The following is a 19567-nucleotide window of genomic DNA, read 5'->3' on the forward strand; positions in this document are numbered from 1 at the left end:
GCTATCATCCACTTACACTAAACAATGACCGAAGTAAAATCTTGTCAAATGTTTCTTATTACTGAGTATATTTTTATTATGCCTGTCTATTAACTTTTGTAAGGCTGGGCATGACAAAATCACGTTTTAGCAAAATACATGATGGTCTATACGTTAATACCACATAAGAGGGGTGATTTGTGTGGTGATCAATTTTTCGTTTAAATTATTTATGGAAAGACCTAGTTCTTCTATGTGTTCCAACTACTACTGTTGCGGAATAATAAATATAGAAAGTAAAGAACACAAGTATTTTTACGTTAAATACCCAGCTCAAAGGGTGAAAAAACCACGACCTACTACTCAGTAGGATTTTCCCCAACACTTCACTAAATCACTGAGCCAAAACAACATTTACAAAACTCTTTGTAAACCTAAGGATTACCTCTAATCTTGTTGTAGCAACCAGCCTCTAACTATTGCGACAACTTCAAGTTAACTCTAACTTGAATACTCGAAGTACCTATTACAATTGCTTCTAGATAAAGCTAAAAAGGACAATATGAAAACACCTACTACAATTGAACTAGAAATAAAGAAAGACACATAAAACTCTTTATGGAGCTGGTTCTTCAATCTGGTCCATGTAGCTTCAGGTTTGCACACTTGAATTACACATGAACTGCTTGCAAAAAGCCTTGCTATTTTGCTCTCAATTCACGTTTAACTTCTACGTTTTTGTGCAACACTGTAATGTGAGAACATCCTGCAATATATAGAGTTAGTAGATGAAGAAATAACTAGAGTTCTGATGCAACTCTTCCTTGGTGGAAGAGTTCTAGTTGATTCAACTTCTATCTCCTTCCCTATCTTGAATAGTGTTCTCTTTGATTAAGGAGTCCCTCTCCTTATCAATTATACAACTTTTTCGATCAGGAGATATTAAATACACCAAGTTAAACTTATCTCCTTTAGTGCATCCCACATACTCGAATCTGCCCGTTTTTGTGAACTTGAGGGATGGACCTGGAGGATGCTGAGTTCCTTTGTCAGTCTTCAAAACTAACATTTATTTGGGACAACAAATTCTCCCTTTTTGATGATGACAAACTCTGTGTTTTTCATAAGCTTAGGCCATGTTTCAACTCAGCTCAACATCAACAGAATGTTAGAAATATTTTTCCTTTTTATCACTTATCATCAAGGACTAGGTACATTAGGTTATAAACATCACTGTTCAAAGTGTAAACATCACTTGTTTAAAGCACAACCTTTTCCCCCTTTTGGCATCTTTGAAAAGTTGCATAAAAAATGTGAGATAACCAGATTTTAAAGCTTACTCGTGGCCTCTAGGGCTACTTCAAATGCAATTATGGATTAATCATCATAGATCAAGCTAAGAATTTTAACCATCAAAGAAATATGAACAAACAGTTAGAGCAAAAACAGTGAATTTCATTGATGATTGATAAGATTCTACCACAAATCATAAGAAGAAATAAAAATACTGAAAATATGAGCAAAAGAAACAAAAAGTCCCGAACTGGGTCACTGGTTTATCTACATTAGGCTAGGAGGCTTAAGGCTGGGAATAACTAGGTGCTTAGTTTTTGACTTGGAGGTGTTTCAGCATACCTTGAAGAATGCCATCATTCTTCTCCTTTTCTCTTGCCAACTTAGTTCTGAGAGCATATCTCATAGTCTCCACCTCAACCAACCTCTTATTCGGCTTTTCAATCTCAGCATCCTTAGCCCCACTTTCTTGCACAAAGGCTCTGGACTTGCTATTCACTGGTACCTTTTTGGATGAACTAGATTCTTTAGGAGTGACATTAGCTTCATGATCATAAACAAGCAGAGTATTAACCCAAAAATGATCCATGTTTGTACTAACCTCCCACTTTTTTATAGGTACATTGAAATGTGCAAGCACAGTTGTGAGAATGAAGCCATAGGGAATGGTATGAGTTTCGGTGCCATTGATAACTCTATCAAGAAACTGGATTAGAGCTTTCAGTCACTTTCTTCAGTAGGTCTGTGAGGGTTTCCTCTATAGATGAACCAGGTTCATCTCCCCAAACAATCATTGCACCTGTGTTTTTGGTTAAACTCACATGAGTGGGTGAAGAATCAACCACTCTTGTCCCCTTTCCCCTCACAGTACTCCTAGCACCCTTGCTCTCCTTTTTTTCATTTTTACCACCAACTTCTCCAGATTTTGTAGTTTCAACACCTACTATAGATCCTACAAATCTATTTTCCAAATTTGCAACAACTTTAGAAATTGTCTCAAGAGAAACTTTAGAATCAGAAGATACTTGTTCAGTTTTGGAAGAACCACTTTCTTCCCCCTGAGTAGCAGATTTAAAAGAATATAGGTAGTTTAATACGGTCAGGAGTCTTGAACGTAACAGGTTTACTTATAACGGATAAGTTCAAAAGAACTTTGGTATTTGGTAGGACTCTACTCATGATCCAAATATAGTTATTTCAAATTATGCAGAGTGTAGAAAACATACTGTGTTATCTTGATGAACCAGGTTCTTCACTAATAATTCTCTTGTGTAAGTCTAAATTTGCCAAAATAGAGAAAACATCATTAGATATTAATGAGTCATTTTAACCCATGGCACAAGAGTATACTATGGAAAGTATGAGACTGAGCAAGATTTAATCTAATTATACACAATTTACAGACTTTCTAACCAAATTTTTTTTTCAATTTTTCATTTTTTTCGTTTAACCTTGAACTAGTCCTTTTAGGTGATCTTAATTATCCCTAATTCCAGTCTGTTCCTCTCAAAGTGATCTCTACTTGAGGCTTTTGAGAAGATGTCAGCAATTTGCTTGTCAGTAGCACAAAAATCCACGGTGATCAAGCCTTTCTCATAGTTGTCCCTCAAAAAAAGGTGCCTAACATCTATGTGCTTAGTTCTCTTATGATGAACCTGTTTCTTTGTCATACTAATAGCACTAGTGGTATCACAAAAAATAGGGATGCAACCAACATCAATTCCAAAATCCATCAACTGCTGTTTGATCCACAACAATTGAGCACAACAGGAAGCAGCAACAACATACTCAGCTTCAGCAGTGGATAAGGCCACTGAATTTTGCTTTTTAGTAGACCATGACACAAGACATGAACCAAGGAAGTCTGCCATACCTGAGGTGCTCTTCCTATCCACAAGGAAACCTGCAGAGTCAGCGTCAGCATATCCCACTAGGTTAAAGTTACTACCTTTTGGATACCAAAGGCAAAGGTCAGTAGTGCCTTTCAAGTATCTCAATATTCTCTTGACAACAACCAAGTGAGATTCCTTTGGATTTGCTTGAAATCGAGCACAAAGCCCTACACTAAAAACAATGTCAGGTCTGCTAGCAGTAAGATACAAAAGAGAACCAATCATTCCCCTATACAACTTCTGATCAACAGATGAACCAGGTTCATCTATATCCAATTTTGTGGATATTGCAATAGGTGTGTCAATTTCTTTGGATGTTCCTTCCTGTTTTTGTTACTGAGGAATAGGTTCATGGACAGGTTCCCTCGAGGTTTGAGGATCAGTTCCTCTCTAGTCAGTTCCCCCTGTCATGTTGCCCTAGGTGGAAGGACCTATTCCATCACCTGTTCCATCCTGCGATGCATCTTCAGGCTGGACTGTGGTTTCACCATTTGATATTCTTATCAGCCCAATCTCCTCATTATCTTGTTCCTGCCTCTCAGAAAGAATGTTAGTTTTTTTAAAAAATAACATATATATTTTTTCTACACATATAGTTCCTTTATTGTATATCTAAGCGTTACTATGTGAAGAATATCCCGAGAATACTCCCTCATCACTTTTAGGATCATACTTACCTAGGGAGTTCCATTATTGTGCACAAAACACTTGCATCTAAATGCCCTAAGATGGAATATACTTAGCTTTCTCCTTTTCAGTGACTTATAGGGAATCTTCTTAACAAGAGATCTAGTCATGTAACTATTTATGATGTAGAATGCAAAAATTTTAGCAAACTTAGCATTTTCAAATTCAGTTCCATGATCAGACCTAATTGATGCAAGTTGATTACCTAGTTATTTCTGAGTTTTTCTAACAAAAGAAGTAAACATGTCAAATGCTTCATCTTTAAATGTTAAAAACAATGTCTAAGAAAATCTAGAGTAATCATCAACAAGCAACATTACACATCTTTTACCACCTATACTTAATGTTCTCATTGAACTATAGAGATTCATATGGACCAGTTCTATCGTTCTAGTGGTGCTTACTACTTTCTTGCATTTAAAAGAGCATCTTACCTGCTTCCCCCTTTCACAAGCCTCACAAACTTTGTCTTCCTTGAACTTGATGTTAGGCAACCCTATTACCAGGTCCTTGGAGACTAATTTGTTAAGTTGACTTAGACTTGCATGTCCAAGTCTCTTGTACCAAAGGAGGGGATCATTGTCCAACATACTTAAGCAAGTGAGTTCATTTTCTGAAAGTGTGGGCAAATCTACAATGTATATATTGTTTACTCTTTTTTCCCTGCAAAACAATCTTGTCAGTGGTAAGATCAATAGCAAAACATTTGGTAGAGGTGAATGCTACCAAGTTACCTCTATCACATAATTGTGATACACTGATTAGACTGTACTTTAGGTAATCTATCAAGTAGACATTCTCAATAAAGTGAGAATAACTCTTACCTACCTTTCCAACCCCAATGATCTCACCTTTCTTCCCATTTCCAAAGGAGACATTACCTCCCTTGAGGTCCTCAAGTGAAAGCAAGTGGTTCTTGCTTCCTGTCAAATGCTTTATGCAGCCACTATTCATGTACCACATTTGGCTGCTCCCCTTCACTTGGACCCACAAAAGGAAATCAAAGGTTAGTCTTAGGAACCCAAACTAGTTTGGGTCCCTTTCCATAGGCAAAAGGATGAATTAGATTCTTTTTAGCCCAACCTGACAACCTATTTTTCCCTTGAACAAATTCTTTATTCTTTTGACTAGCCTTTTCTTTTGCAATACATTCACTTTTATAGTGACCAGTTTTACCACAGACAAATTTTGTTCTCAGGAAGTGTGAGGTACTTGCTTTTGGGATCCCACTTAGGTGCAGGGGTCCTGTAGCCAAGTCCTCTCTTGTTGCTACTATGGGGTTTGTGTAGACATGAAAGTGCATCGGAGGACCTGTTCCATTTACAGGTTCTGTCTAGCTCGTGCTTAACCTTGTTTAGATCCTCCTTAAGGACTCTTATCTTCTCATCTCTTTTGTAGAACTCATCTTTCATTTTTCCTATATTTTCTTCTAAAGTGAGTATGTGTGATCATCTTGCTTTTTACCAGTTCCTAATTTCAATTTTAGATTTTCATATCTAAGCTCTAGGACAGTGGTGTCATGTTCATGAACCTGGTTCTTTAACTCAGCATTTTTACTTTCATTTTCACTAGCCCTAAGTTCCAGATTTTTACACTTAGCTTTCAAAATCACACACTCCTTAGACTGTTGTTCCTTTTCATTGTTTAGATCCTCAGATTCATCAATGAAATCCAGGAGTAACTTAGATAGCCTTTCTTTAGAGAAAAACTTAATCTTGTCTTTGAGATGAATTATACTTACCTCAGATTCCTCATCGGATTCTCCAATTGCCATAAGTGCTTGTTCATCTCCATCTTTAGCCTCTGAGTCCTCATCTGAGCTTTCTCCCCAAGAAGTAACCATATCCTTTGTTGATCCTGGGTTGAACATGTTCCTTCTTCCTGTTCCTTCATTCACCTCTTTCCTTCTTCCATTCAATTTCCCATTGAGTGTAGTTTTGGATGTGGTGATCAGTATTCCCACACTTGTAACACCCATCATTGGTTTGTTTTTCAGGAACCCTTGGTTTGTTGTAGCTTCCACTTCTTGAAGGACCCTTTCCTCTCATTTGGTAATTCTTGAAGTCCTTTGTGATCATGGTCATTTCATCCTCCTCTAGATCATCACCTTCAGTGATTCTGAATGACAGGCTGCTTTCCTTCTTGGGTGCATCCATCTTTATGGTTTGCCTTCTAAGTTCATAAGCAGCGAGATTTTCAATTAGCTCATCTAACTTAAGACTGGCAATGTTCTTTGATTCCTGAATGGCAGTGATTTTGCTTTCCAAAGTGACTGGAAGAACCCTTGTCAAATTTTTTTCAATTTTGTCCTCTTCAAGAATAACCCTTTCAAGAGACTTAAGTTCATTTGTTAGTGTGGTAAACCTTGTATACATCTCCTGGATGGTTTCCCCTTCCTCCATGGTGAAATTCTCATATTGAGAATACATTAGTGTTCCTCAAGATCTCTTTACTTGAGGAGTTCCTTCATGAGCCACTTGTAAAGTGTCCTATGTTTCCTTTGCAGTAGTACAACTTTGAATCATGTTATACTCGTCTAGACCCAGTCCACACACAAGCCATTTCTTGGCCTTGAAATGTTTCTCCCATTTCTTCAAGTCTTCAGCAGTGCAGTCAGCTCTTATCTTTGGCACATCCACTCCTTCAGCATTCTTCTTTGTAGTTGCCAGAGGACCATCCATGACTATGTCCCAGAGTTCATAGTCTTCTCCTATGATGTGATCTCTCATCCTGTTCTTCCACCAAGAATAGTACTGACTATTAAAGAGTAGAAGCCTAGCAGTGGATTGCCCTTACTAGTTCCCAGGTGGTGCACTCATTTTGATCTTTTCCTAAGGTGTTAGCCTCTTCAAGGATAACCCACTCGGATACCAATTGAGGTTTTATGCGTCAATACCATACAAGAGGGGGAGGAGGGGAGTGATTTGTATGGTGACCAATTTTTCGCTAAATTGTTTATGGAAGGACCTGGTTCTTCTATGTGTTCCAACTACTACTATTGCGGAATAATAAATATAGAAAGTAAAGAACACAAATATTTTTACGTGGAAAACACCTAGCTTAAAAGGTGAAAAAACCACGACCTACTACTCAGTAGGATTTTCCCCAACACTTCACTAAATCACTGAGCCAAAACAGCATTTATAAAACTTTTTGTAAACCTAAGGATTACCTTTAATCCCGTTGTAGCAACCAGGCTCTAACTGTTGCGACAACTTCAAGTTAACTCTAACTTGAATGCTCAACGTACCTATTATAATTGCTTCTAGATAAAGCTGAAAAGTACAATATAAAAACACCGACTACAATTGAACTAGAAATAAAGAAAGACACATAAAATTCTTTATGGAGTTGGTTCTTCAATCTGTTTCATGTAGCTTTAGGTGTGCACACTTGAATTACACACGAACTGCTTGCAAAAAGCCTTGCTATTTTGCTCTCAATTCACGTTTAACTTCTGCGTTTTTGTGCAACACTGTAATGTGAGAACATCTTGTAATTTATAGAGTGAGTAGATGAAGAAATAACTAGAGTTCTGATGCAACTCTTCCTTAGTGGAAGAGTTCTAGTTGATTTCAACTTCTAACTCCTTCCCTATCTTGGATAGTGTTCTCTTTGATTAAGGAGTCTCTCTCCTTATCAATTATGAAAGCTTTTCGATCAGGAGATATTAAATACACCAAATTAAACTTATCTCCTTCATGTGCATCCCACATACTCGAATCTGCCCGTTTTTTGTGAACCTAAGGGATGGACTTGGTTCATCCTGGGTTCCTTTGTCAGTCTTCAAAACCAACCTTTACTTGGGCCAGCAATACATCTAGCATCACATTTATCCTTGCAGATGTAATAAAGGATAGCTAAGGCCAGTTAAAGGTAGTAAGACAGAATAACAAAACAAAGATAAAGATGACATGGTTTCCTTTTTTTAAGGATGTCAATGTTGCTTTCTCTCTTTCTTTATCAGTCATAAATAGTTTAGCAAATGTGGATCCAATTAAAAGCAGAACTTATTACATGCAGTACTCTTTGTTGTATGTTGTTTTGCTTCTTAGTGACGTCGACTCAAACTCGACTCTGCTACTACCACTCAAATTAAGTAGAATTGAACTGATTATCCACCCCTTTTGTCCTACATCACATTTTTCTCAAGTAACTTTGTGTCCCTTGATTTCTTTAGGACTATATTTTCTCATAGTTATCTTGGTAAATTATACTACTCCAATCTCTCCAACTATTAGAAAATATTCAAAAAGTAGGATGGAGAAAAGCTATATCTAAAAGTACTTTTTTGCAAGGCAAATATTTTGATGTCAAATTATCAATTGTCAAATACACTTCTTCATTTCAGTAGAATAAATAGTTCAACTCTATATCGCAGTTTCACAACACAAGATGTTCTCCTCATACATAGAATTCTTCATACCCGCCTCACTAATTTTGAAGGAAATACACATAAAATTTTGGGCAAAATATGCGTAAACTTTGAGAACCCATTTCAAGAACCAATTTTTGCGACTTTGTATCATACTAACAAAAGTAGAGGATTTTGATTGTAAACTATGTGTATTTATACAAGCGAACAGAAATCACTAAAATCAGCACCTAAACAAATCCAATTGAACACTGAAGATAACAAATATAGAGCAGCTACCCCAATAATGTATTCCCAATTTGTCTTTTACTTGACAAATAAATAAATAAATTAATAAATATACAACATGAATCCTACCTAGTATAAAGGAGATGAGACTTAAGTTAGCTTCAAACTGGAGAGGCTTTAAGAAGCTTTATGTTGATGAATGAGAGCAAAATTTAAGAAAACAAATATGTTTTGAAGAAAAAGAGAGTTGGATAGAGATCAGAACCTCTTAATATCTTGGATTTTCCCGTAAGCCTTTCTCGATGGTAATCTTGAGTGTAGACGATAGCTCTTATTTAGGGCTTGTATCAACTTTAGGCTTTTTATTTTTTGTATCTGTGTTAGGACATTTACTTTTTCTTTTTGTTTTTCCTTGAGACTTTTAGTCTCTCTTTTGTGACAAAAAGGCGCGATAAAGTTAGAAGAGGGAAAATAGGGAGGGAAAGCAAAACTGACCCAATAGCCCTTTTTTTCATGAACGTTGCCAAAGATGCCTCTATTGCAAAAGATTAAGACACCGTCACAATACATCAATCTACAACGGCGATTTTCTTCCAAATACAACTATTTATTTTACTACCTATCTTAGTAGGTCTGAGAAGATTATGCGACAGTTGTAACCATTACCATAGATATTTTATTGCAACGGTTGATAGGTCTATTTTCAAGTAGCGAGAGGTGGTGATTCCAATCCCCGAAGAGGACATCACTACTTGGGTGAAAGGGTTCTTAAGTGTTTACACTTACCCTTTTACGCTGGATCCCGTCGATCCTGTTATCATCGACTTCTACTGCCAATATCAAATAAACCTAGGTCCGATCCATCCCTCTTTTTGGGGTATTGTCATTTTGCTTCGATTCTTCGTGAGCAAGGTCGAAGGGATGCCTTTCACCCTCGAGCATCTCATTAGACTGTACAGCCTTCGACTCTATCAAGGTGAGTTAATAAGGCTTCAGCGCCGGGATACCAAGGTACTATTCTCAAGCATAGACGAGGACAAGGATCGAGGATGGATGGGCTACTTTGTCTGAGTGAGGACTTCTGACATAATCCTGGCCGAGAAGATGCCATTCCTCGAGGAAAGAAACATGAAGCGTAAGTACAAACCCCGCCCTTGGCCTCCATTTACTGTTTCATTTCTTTTGCATTTTCCCATTGATGCAGCGGTCTCTTGGGTGCCTCGTGGAATTTCGAACCTTGAGGGATTTGTTCGAAAACTAGCATTGACTTCTTCATATGTCGAGCGTTCGTGGCTTGATTTGAAAAGGGGCCGATGGGACGCCAAAAATTATGGTAAGTTTCTTTTCATGTGTTTGATGCTCTTCTTTTTCCTTTCATATAGGTCTCGAAGACAATGTTATCATGAAGCCCCCATCTGGGAAGGAGGAGGAGGCCCCAAAGCTGGCTAAGGATAAGAAGAGGAAAAGAGTCTCGCCCTCCGATACTCCAAAGCCCAAGAAAAGCAAGGCTCGCAGGTCGAAGAAAGATACCGCCGCCCTGCCTACGAATGTAGTTCAACAACTACGAGATGAAGAAGAGGAGAATGAAGATGCCGCCTTTGAGCTGGTTGCTCGAAAGAGGAGCCCCGAGGTCCCAAAGGCTGCTGAGCCGGTGGTGACCGAAGAGGTTCAGCCTCGGACCGAGGGAATCTCGTAAAATGGTCCGAGCAAAGTCCCCAAAGTTGTCGGAAGCCAAAGTTTCCTCCCGTCGTGATGGGCATTCATGGACGTACCTGAAGGTGCCAGTTCTGAAGCCCTCTGAAATGAAGAGAACATCCGAAGTGACTCTCTTGGGACAATAAATGTTGATGATTCACCACCCCTCCCCACATTTTCCAAGTGTCAAATTCAGGAACCATGGAGACCCCCAATGTGGGAATGGACCACGAAGGGGAGGACCTTTTTCATGGTTGTTTCACGGGAGAGGAAGATTCTTCTGGTCTAGGTGATGCATCGAGTATCTTCGATAAGGCTCATCGACTCCTGAGTCAGGTAAGCCTTAGCTTCCTTTATCAATACTACTTTTGCCTCTATTTCCTCTTGCCTTATTTCCTTTCTTTATTCATAGGCCTTGACGCTTCATCAAGAAGTATTTTCTAAATCTCGGGCAAAGCTGAACTGATGTGAGGCCGATCTTAAAAGGCTTACGAAAGAGAGAGACGCCCTAAAACTTCTCAGTGGGCAAACAGAAGAGGAGATCAAGGACCGCCGAGCTGAATTGACAATAGCTCATAAAGGGCAAACCGACCTGATTAAGCAGGTAATGTAAATTTTTAGAAGCTTTTTATATCGGTTCGGGAACTAAGACTAACACTTCGACCCTGCAGGTTCAGCAAAAGGCCGAAAAGATCGAGCAACTTTCCGAGGAGGTCAAGATGAAGGAGGTGGAGACTTTGGGATGGAAACAAAACATGGACCGCCTTGCCTCGGAGAGAGGTACTGCTCGGGCCCAACTATCTTCGGCCAAACGTCAACTCTAGAGCATGAAGGAGGAAATCTTGGCCCGAGCAAAGAAAATTGAGGAGCTTGAGGTTCGGTTGGCCGGTGAACTTGTAAAGGCCATATCTAAGGCAGAAAAAACAAAAGTTGACGCGGAGGAGGTCATGGCCGTCTACCAAGCTGATGTTGAAGTTATTCACGCTCGAGCAAAGGAAATTTCTGATGCGGCTTAGGCTCGATCATTCTGCATTGCCGATTATTCCAAATGCCTTTCTTGAAGAGAGATTCTCTAGGAGATCCATGCTCGTGGCTTCAACCTTGCTGTCGATATCGAGAACGCGAAAGTACTTGAGGCCGAAGCTAGAGTGCTGTTTTCTTCTAATGATGATGACTCCGCGAGCACGAGTGGATCTGAGAGTAGAAAAGATGGAGATCAGGCTCCCGGGGAAGATTAGGCACTTCGATTTTTTTGTTTTTTGGATTTTCTGTGCATGACCCTGAGTGGTGTTTGTAAATATTTTTGCACATATGAAAGATCCCTTTTCTTTGAGACTCATCTCCAATTTCTGTTTTGTGAAAACTCTGTTTTGCTTTTCGCCTTTTGATAATTCTGGTATACTTTGTATTTTGTAAGAATTTTGACTCACTCTGTTGCCTTGCGAAAATTTTGTCAAAGTTAAATTAGTGTGGTCTTTATAATCGAATAAGTACTTGCACGAACTCGGAGTAGAAAAAATCCTTAGGTTTCAGTTGAGTGAGGGTGCATTCTCGAACTCAAATATAATGGCCCTTAGACTCTTGAATTGGGCCGATATGGCCTTAAAAGTGTGGCTTTTTCCCTTTTTGGCTTAAAAAGTTTAATCATATAAAAATTTGTTATGCCTTAGCACGCGATAAATTTGTACCCATTAGGATTCGGTGTTATCGAAAACTTTTTACTTTGTTATGACTTAGCATAAGTTTGTTCGAGAGTTTGAACAATTTGGTACCCCTTAAGGTTTTTCAGGGTTGACGTTATTGAAACCCTTTGTAACTTTGCCGAGGGTAGCATTTTTCAACCGGTTGTATGAAAATATTTGAAGATCTGTTTTGTTACAGAAATCGGACGTCTCCAAACCGTATTAGTTTGGTCGTAGCCTTTAACTTGAGATATGTCCTTTGGGCTTGTTTCTCGGTTATACTTCGAACTTGTTTGAAGTGACAGTCCCCGAGTGGGGTGGATGTGGCCTATAAAACCGAGGATTGCCTTTTCAAGGTTTTATGACCTCGAAGTTTAATAATTTGAACATGTCTATTTTTGGACGACAGTCCCCGAGTACGGGGTTGATAGCTCGAGCTTTAGTTTTGATTGGCACTTGAGCCAGCTTTCGCAATAGATCATAAGTAAAGTAGAAATTTCACTAAGGCATGGAACTTCTGGTAAAGAGAAAACACTTCTTTCCATAATCATTCATGCATACTTCTTTCCATAATTAATTCATGCGTACATGTTTTGCCATCGGGGCTCGAGTAAACTACAAGGACACTATTCATTTCACCGTTTGGCCCTTTACAAAATTTTACCTATCGAGACTTGTTGATATGAAGTATTTTCCTCGAGAACATAACATCCTAGAGTGATTACATCCGAGGGTGATGCCCCGCAGTATTCGAGGTTGAATGTAAATAAGCCTCAGATACTGTTGAATTTTCCCCAGGTAGCACAAATAATTGCTTCCTCGTTAAAAACCTCGCTGGAAAAACCCATTTGGGACAAAAACCAATCTAAGGGAAAAAAGGTGAAACACATGTTTTAAAACCTAAGGTTTTGTGTTGAAGAATTTATCTATGTCTTCGATCGAACACCTGCAATAAGTTAGGACCAAATACAAATGAAAAAAGGAGAGAGTCATACCTTAGTAATAATATCATTTGAGTAGTGATATGTTCCAATTATTTGGCAATTGTTCATCGTTCATCGTGCTATGTTTATAATATCCCTTTCCGATGACATCGAGGACCTAATATGGTCCTTCCCAATTTGTGCCGAGTTTTCCCTCGTTTGGGTCTCGAGTGTTGAGGGTGACTTTTCTCAAAACTATGTCCCCGATTCAAAAGTGGCGAAGATTGGATCTTTGATTTTATTATCTTTCGATGCGCTATTTCTGTGTTGCCATTATGACAAGGGCGGCTTCCCGTTTTTCATCTAGCAATTCGAGGCTTTTGTTCTTAGCCTCGTGATTTGACTCTTCCATTGCGTATCAAAACCTGATGCTGGGTTCCCCGACCTCGATCAGGATCACGGCTTCGGGGCTATATACTAAGAAGAACAGTGTTGCCCCCGTACTAGATTTTGACATTGTTCTATACGCCCAAAAGACCTCGGGCAAAATTATTCTCCATTTTTCCTTAGTGTCGTTCAATCTTTTATTTAGATTCTGAATGATTGTCTTGTTTGTTGATTCGGATTGTCCGTTCCCACTAGGATGATATGGTGTCGATAATATCCTTTTTATTTTGTGATCCTTAAGGAACTTCGTTATTTTGCTGCCAATAAATTATTTTCCATTATCGCATATAATCTCAGTAGGTATCCCGAATCGGCATATGGTGTGATCCCAGATGAAGTCTATAACTTCTTTTTCTCTGACTTTCTCGAATCATGTGCTTCAACCCACTTAGAGAAATAGTCAGTCGTAAATAAAATAAATTTTTCTTTACCTGGGGTCGATGGCAGGGGGACGACGATATCCATTCCCCATTTCATGAACAACCACGGGGATAGGACTGATTAAAGTTGCTCCCCGGGCTGGTGGATCAACGGTGCATGTCTTTGGCATTTGTCACATTTTCGAACGAACTCTTTAGTATCTATTTCCATATTGACCCAATAGTACCGTGCACTGATGACTTTGTGAACCAGTGATTCATCACTGGAATGGTTCCCCCAAGTATCCTCGTGAATTTATCGTAGGATGTGGTCAGTGTCTCCTGGACCCAAATATATTGACAATGGCCCATCGAACATCCTTCTGTACAATGTTCCATCTTTGGCCAATATGAATCGTGCAACTTTCGTTCCCAGAGTCCTCGATTCCTTAGGGTTCGACGGAAGCTTCCCGTTCTTTAGATAATCGATATATTTGTTCCTCCTATCCCAAGTCAGGCTTGTGGAGTTTATTAGTGCCTGGACTTCTTCAACTACCAACTTTGCAAGTTGTACAACAGTCCTCGAGCTAATTTCGTTGTCTTCGACTGATGACCCCAAATTTGCAAGGGCGTCTGCCTCACTGTTCTGCTCTCGAGGTACATGTTGTAGGGTCTAGTCTTTAAACCAGTGTCTGGTTACCTGCAGTTTGCCCAAGTACCTATGCATTCGATCTTCTTGAACCTCGAAGGTCTTGTTGACTTGGTTAACCACAAGTAGGGAATCACACTTGGCCTTGATGACCTCTGCTCCCAAACTTTTAGCTAGCTCGAGATCTCCAATCATGGCCTAATACTCGGCCACATTGTTAGTCAGCTTAAGGGTTTTAATGGATTGTCTAGTTGTACTGCCTGTGGGAGGCTTCAAGATGATGCCTAGCCTGGACCCCTTCACATTTGAAGCACTATCTATGAAAAGGGTCCACACTCCAGAGGATGTACCCAATTTTAGCAACAGTTCCTTTTCGACCTCGGGTACGAGGGCTGGCGTGAAGTCAGCCATGAAGTCTGACAAGATTTGAGACTTGATGGTTGTTCGGGGTTGATACTCAATATCGTACTGTCTAATCTCGACCACCCATTTGGCTAGTCGACCGTAGAGTTCGGGCTTGTGCAAAATGTTGCGAAGAGGGTAAGTTGTTACAACACAAATTGGGTGACATTGAAAATATGATTTTAATTTCCTAGAGGCTCTTGTTAGAGCAAACGCTAATTTTTCTAAGTGTGGGTACCGGGTCTCGGCTTCACATAGAGTTCGGCTAATGTTGTAAGCAGGAAATTGCGTACTTTGCTCTTCTCAAACTAGGACACCACTTACCGCAACTTCAGAGACTGCCAAATATAAGTAGAGTTGCTCATCCGCTTTCGGAGTGTGAAGTAATGGGGGGCTCGAAAGATACCTCTTTAACTCTTCTAATGCCTGTTGGCATTTTGGGGTCCAAGTGAAATTGTTCTTCCTTTTGAGCAGTGAGAAGAACCTGTGACTTCGATCCGAAGACCTCGAGATGAACCGGCCTAAGGCGTCTATCCGCCTTGTTAATGTTTGTACGACATTAACGTTGTCTATGCTTGTGAGCTTTAGGGACTAATACCTGTGACTTCTCAATATGTTCAAGGTTTCTTGCAAATGTGTCAAATGGTCCTCTGTGCGCAGGGACTTAACTAGCATGTCATCAATATAAACCTCCATCGATTTACCTATTTGTTTTTCGAACATTCGGTTTACTAAGAGTTGGTAAGTTGCACAGCATTTTTTAGTCCAAACAGCATTACATTATAATAATAAGTACCATACTTAGTGATAAATGAGGTATTTTCCTAATCCTCTGGGCTCATTTGTATTTGGTTGTACCCAGAGTAGGCATCGAGAAAGCTGAGGATCTCATGGACGGCCATGGCATCGATCATGCGATCGATATTCAGCAACGGAAAGAGTCTTTATAGCATGCTTCGTTTAAGTATTTGTAGTTTACGCACATTCTGAGTTTATTCCCCTTCTTGGGACTACGACTACGTTTGCTTACCATTCAGGAAATTTTACTTCCCGGATAGATCCTATTTTGAGAAGTTTGGTTACCTCATCTTTGATGAATGCATGCTTTACCTCAGATTATGGCCTTCTCTTTTGCTTTAGCGGCCTAAACTTTAGGTCCAAGCTCAATCGATGAGTGGTAATCTCTGGTGGGATCCTTGTCATGTCAAGGTGCGACAAAGAAAACAATCTATATTTTTAATACAGAATTTAATAAGTTTTTCCCTGAGCTCGGGAGTTAACCTCGTGCCCAGGTATACCTTTCGATCGGGCAGAATCTCGATTAGTATGTCTTGTTCCAACTCTTCAACCGTTGACTTCATGGCATCGGAATCATCGGGGATTACGAAGGTTCAGGGTATCATATAATCATCATCCTCAATAAAAATCTTGTTGTTCTAATCTGGTCGAGGCCGGCGAATGTTGTTGCTATTTGACTTCCTTCTTTTCGTTTGATTCTAGCCCCTTTGTTTATGTTATTGCCGATACTGGCATTACCTCATCAATTGCAAACATCTCTTTAGCTATTGGTTGTTCGCCGTACACCATTTTGATTCCTTCCGGTGTTGGGAATTTCAAGACTTGATGAAGCGTTGAAGTTACTACCCTCATATTATGGATTCAAGGTCTTTCGAGGAGAGAATTGTACCTCATATCACCTTCGATTACATGTAAATTAGTTTCTTGGATAGCTCCAGCCACGTTTACTGGCAAAATGAATTCCCCTTTGGTGGTTTCACTCGCCATGTCGAAGTCGTTGTGTACTCGAGTTGCAGACACGATTTGATCCTGGAGGACGAGTTGCTCTACAACCCTCGATCAAATAATATTTTGCCGAGCTACCTGGATCAACCAACACACATTTAACTTGAATTTTATTCATAAGGATAGATATTACCAGTGCATCGTTGTGAGGCTGTTCGATTCCTTCTGCATCCTCATCGTTGAAAGATAAGGTATTTTCTAGTAAGTGGTCCCGGGTATGCTTCTCCCTTGTGATTGTAACTTTGGTGCGTTTAAATATCGAGCCTTAAGGAATATCGACCCCCTTAACGATTATATGAATCACATGTTACGGTTTGTCATGTTCGTTTTTCCTATTTGCATCCCTATCTCTGAAATAATTTTTAGCTTGGTCACTCAAGAACTCTCGAAGATGACCTTCGTGGAATAAACGAGCTACCTCCTCCCTTAATTGCCCACTGTCTTCGGTTTTGTAACCATGGGTTCCATGGTATGTGCATATTTGGTTAGGGTTTCTTTGAGCCAGGTTAGAATGTAAGGGTCTGGGCCTTCTAGTATCTTTGATCCGTCCAATGGCTGATATGATAGCGGATGCATTAACACTGAAGTTGTATTCCGGTAATCATGGTGCTTATTTGGGCTCGACATGTTTATCGAAGCCACTCTTACTCATGAGCCCTTGGGAGTTTTGTTCTCGATCATTCTGAATTGGATTACGTCCTGGGCCACTGTTTCTACGATCTGCGTTGTATGGTTGGTACCGATCTCTGTTTGATCAGGGCTCTCTATTGATGTCTCTTTGAATCCTGCCTTCGGATCTATTTGGATAAACAGAACCAGAAGGGGCTTCTAACTGATCATCCTCAACTTTGATCTTTGACCGATATCAGTTATGTACATATGCCCGAGTCACAGCTGGACATTCAATCAAATTTTGTTTAAGTTGTCATGATGTTATCGAACTTCGCTCGTTCAAACCTTGAGTGAAGGCCTGGACAACCCAATCATAGGTGACTGGGGGTGGGTCCATGCCTTCCCTCTGAAACCGAGGCACAAAAGCATTTCATTGTTCTTTTGTCTCACTTTGAAGAGATCCGAATTCCTAGTCGTGACCTTTATTGCTCCGGCGTGTGCCTTTACAAACGAATCAACAAGAATGACGAAGGAATCGATGGAATTGGGTGGCAAATTGTGGTACCATATCATTTCCCCCTTCAATAAAGTTTCTCCAAATATTTTCAACAGAACAAATTCAATTTCATCATCTTCTAAGTCATTTCCTTTTATTGCGCATGTATAAGAAGTGACATGCTCATTAGGATCAGCGGTTCCATTGTACTTGGGAATTTTTGGAATGCGGAATTTCTTCGGAATGGGCTTCAGAGCCGCACTTGTGGTAAAGTCTTCTATACTAACTTCTTTGAATCCAAACCCTTTAAAATCGGGGGTGCCCCTGAAATTTGATCAACCGGTGAGTTGTATGTTTCTACCTTTTTATCGTTAGCCTCAAGTTTCTTTTCTCCTGATCTGATCCGTTTAGTGAGCTCCTCAAGCATTTTCATGATGGTGGGGTCAGCTCCCGATCCGTTATCGTTTGATTTTTCCGGTATAGGCTCGACCTTGTGAATAACTTCCTGTGATGCATCAAGTTCGATTCTGCTTGGTGCTCGATTCTTATTTTGGAGCTGCGCCATCGCAGCTTGCTTGAGTCTGCAATATTTCAAATAACATCCGAAGGCTAATTCCACCTTCTTCACCACTCTATGCGTTTTGATCAGCTGCTCGTGCGTCTCTGCGGATGCTATTTTCAGGGTCGACACCTAAATTTCCATGAATCGCAACACGAGAATTGACATCGACTGGATCTACGGCCTGTGGTCCATCGGGATTGATTTGAGGTACTTCGTTTCCCGGGGCGACTTAATGGTAGTTCTCACTATGAAGACCAAGGTCGGTGTCTGTGTGAGTGGGCACTGCTTGAGAGTTTTACATGCTGATTCATGAAATCAAAGACACTTACGAGAATAAGTGTAAAAGCAGTGTGTGTTATGAGGATTAATACTAGGCAATCACTATTATCCTTAACCCCACGGTGAGCGCCAAACTTGTTTACCCTAATAATTGAATAATGATTAAACTTATAATGTGGTCTTAAGGATATCTGGTTTCACCTAATACCAATTGATAAACATAAAGATAAATGATGCAAATTTACAATTATATAAAGTAAACCAGCGTTTGGACAGAGCCCTCGAGTTTGGACACCCTCGAGCTAGTTATGCAAGAACAGTTGAAATGCAACGAGCTGATAAAAAAGAGAATGTAAATTAAAGAGAGAATATTATATTGCTTCGATCTGTGTGAATGCAGGGTGACTATAAATGATGGGACTCCTCTTTATATAGTAGAGGAATCCTAATTATGGTATAACTCTAATTACAGAAGTAAATTCCATGATTAGCCCAAACAACCGCCCTTGATTTGATCTGTTCCGGGATTTCTGCGGAGTTCTTCGACCGATTACGGATATGTCGCCTTTCCGTTATTGCACTTCGTTCGAAGTTGGCCATATATGGTCTCGATCGATGTTGGCCTCGATCTCGACGAGCACCTCGATTCTCGAGCTCGATACCTTATCTTCATGCCCTGGCCTGATCCATTACGAGGCGGACCCTCGACGTGATTCCCCGGTTCCAATTAAATGGCAAAATTGGCAAGCCCTATTTTAACCGTACACACTTGTAAAAGATAAATGCGATATAACTTTTTATTAATAAGGTAATTTTTGTATTTTTTGTTAAATACAACATCTAGGTTTGAAATTATGCTCTTAATTTTTCTACGTTTAAAAAAGAATTGACATAATTTTCCGTATGGATTCTAATTTTGATTCTTAATTTGCTTGAATTAAAATGTAAAATATCGATAGATTACACAAGAAATGGCAAAACCATAAATTTGTTAGAGTTATAAGCGCTCTAAATATATATAAAGAAATTGGGTAAATATTATTTGACTTTCTAAACAAGAATAGAGCTACAATGATGGGTGTAAAAGAAACCAAAAATAATCAGTGTGGTGATTTGCTCTAATAGGATCATTGAATACCGCTATTTTTTACATTTTTTCCCTCGTCTAAAGAACTAGTTCTTCTACACGTGTATTGCACGTGGA

At 39.6% G+C, this 19567-nt stretch overlaps 1 protein-coding gene across 1 annotated transcript; it reads right to left on the reverse strand.

The window, feature by feature from the left end:
- Positions 1-346: 346 nt before the first annotated feature.
- LOC142181170 (secreted RxLR effector protein 161-like) lies at positions 347-8873 on the reverse strand. The gene is made up of 2 exons (XM_075253678.1): positions 8720-8873; positions 347-3695 (listed from the first exon to the last, which is right to left on the reverse strand). Exon 2 carries the CDS (start codon positions 3387-3389, stop codon positions 2739-2741), a length of 651 nt encoding a protein of 216 aa, XP_075109779.1. The 5' UTR covers positions 3390-3695; positions 8720-8873; the 3' UTR covers positions 347-2738.
- Between the last annotated feature and the right edge of the window lie 10694 nt (positions 8874-19567).

The sequence above is a fragment of the Nicotiana tabacum genome, chromosome 5, assembly GCF_000715075.1.
Source record: "Nicotiana tabacum cultivar K326 chromosome 5, ASM71507v2, whole genome shotgun sequence".
Taxonomy (NCBI): domain Eukaryota; kingdom Viridiplantae; phylum Streptophyta; class Magnoliopsida; order Solanales; family Solanaceae; genus Nicotiana; species Nicotiana tabacum.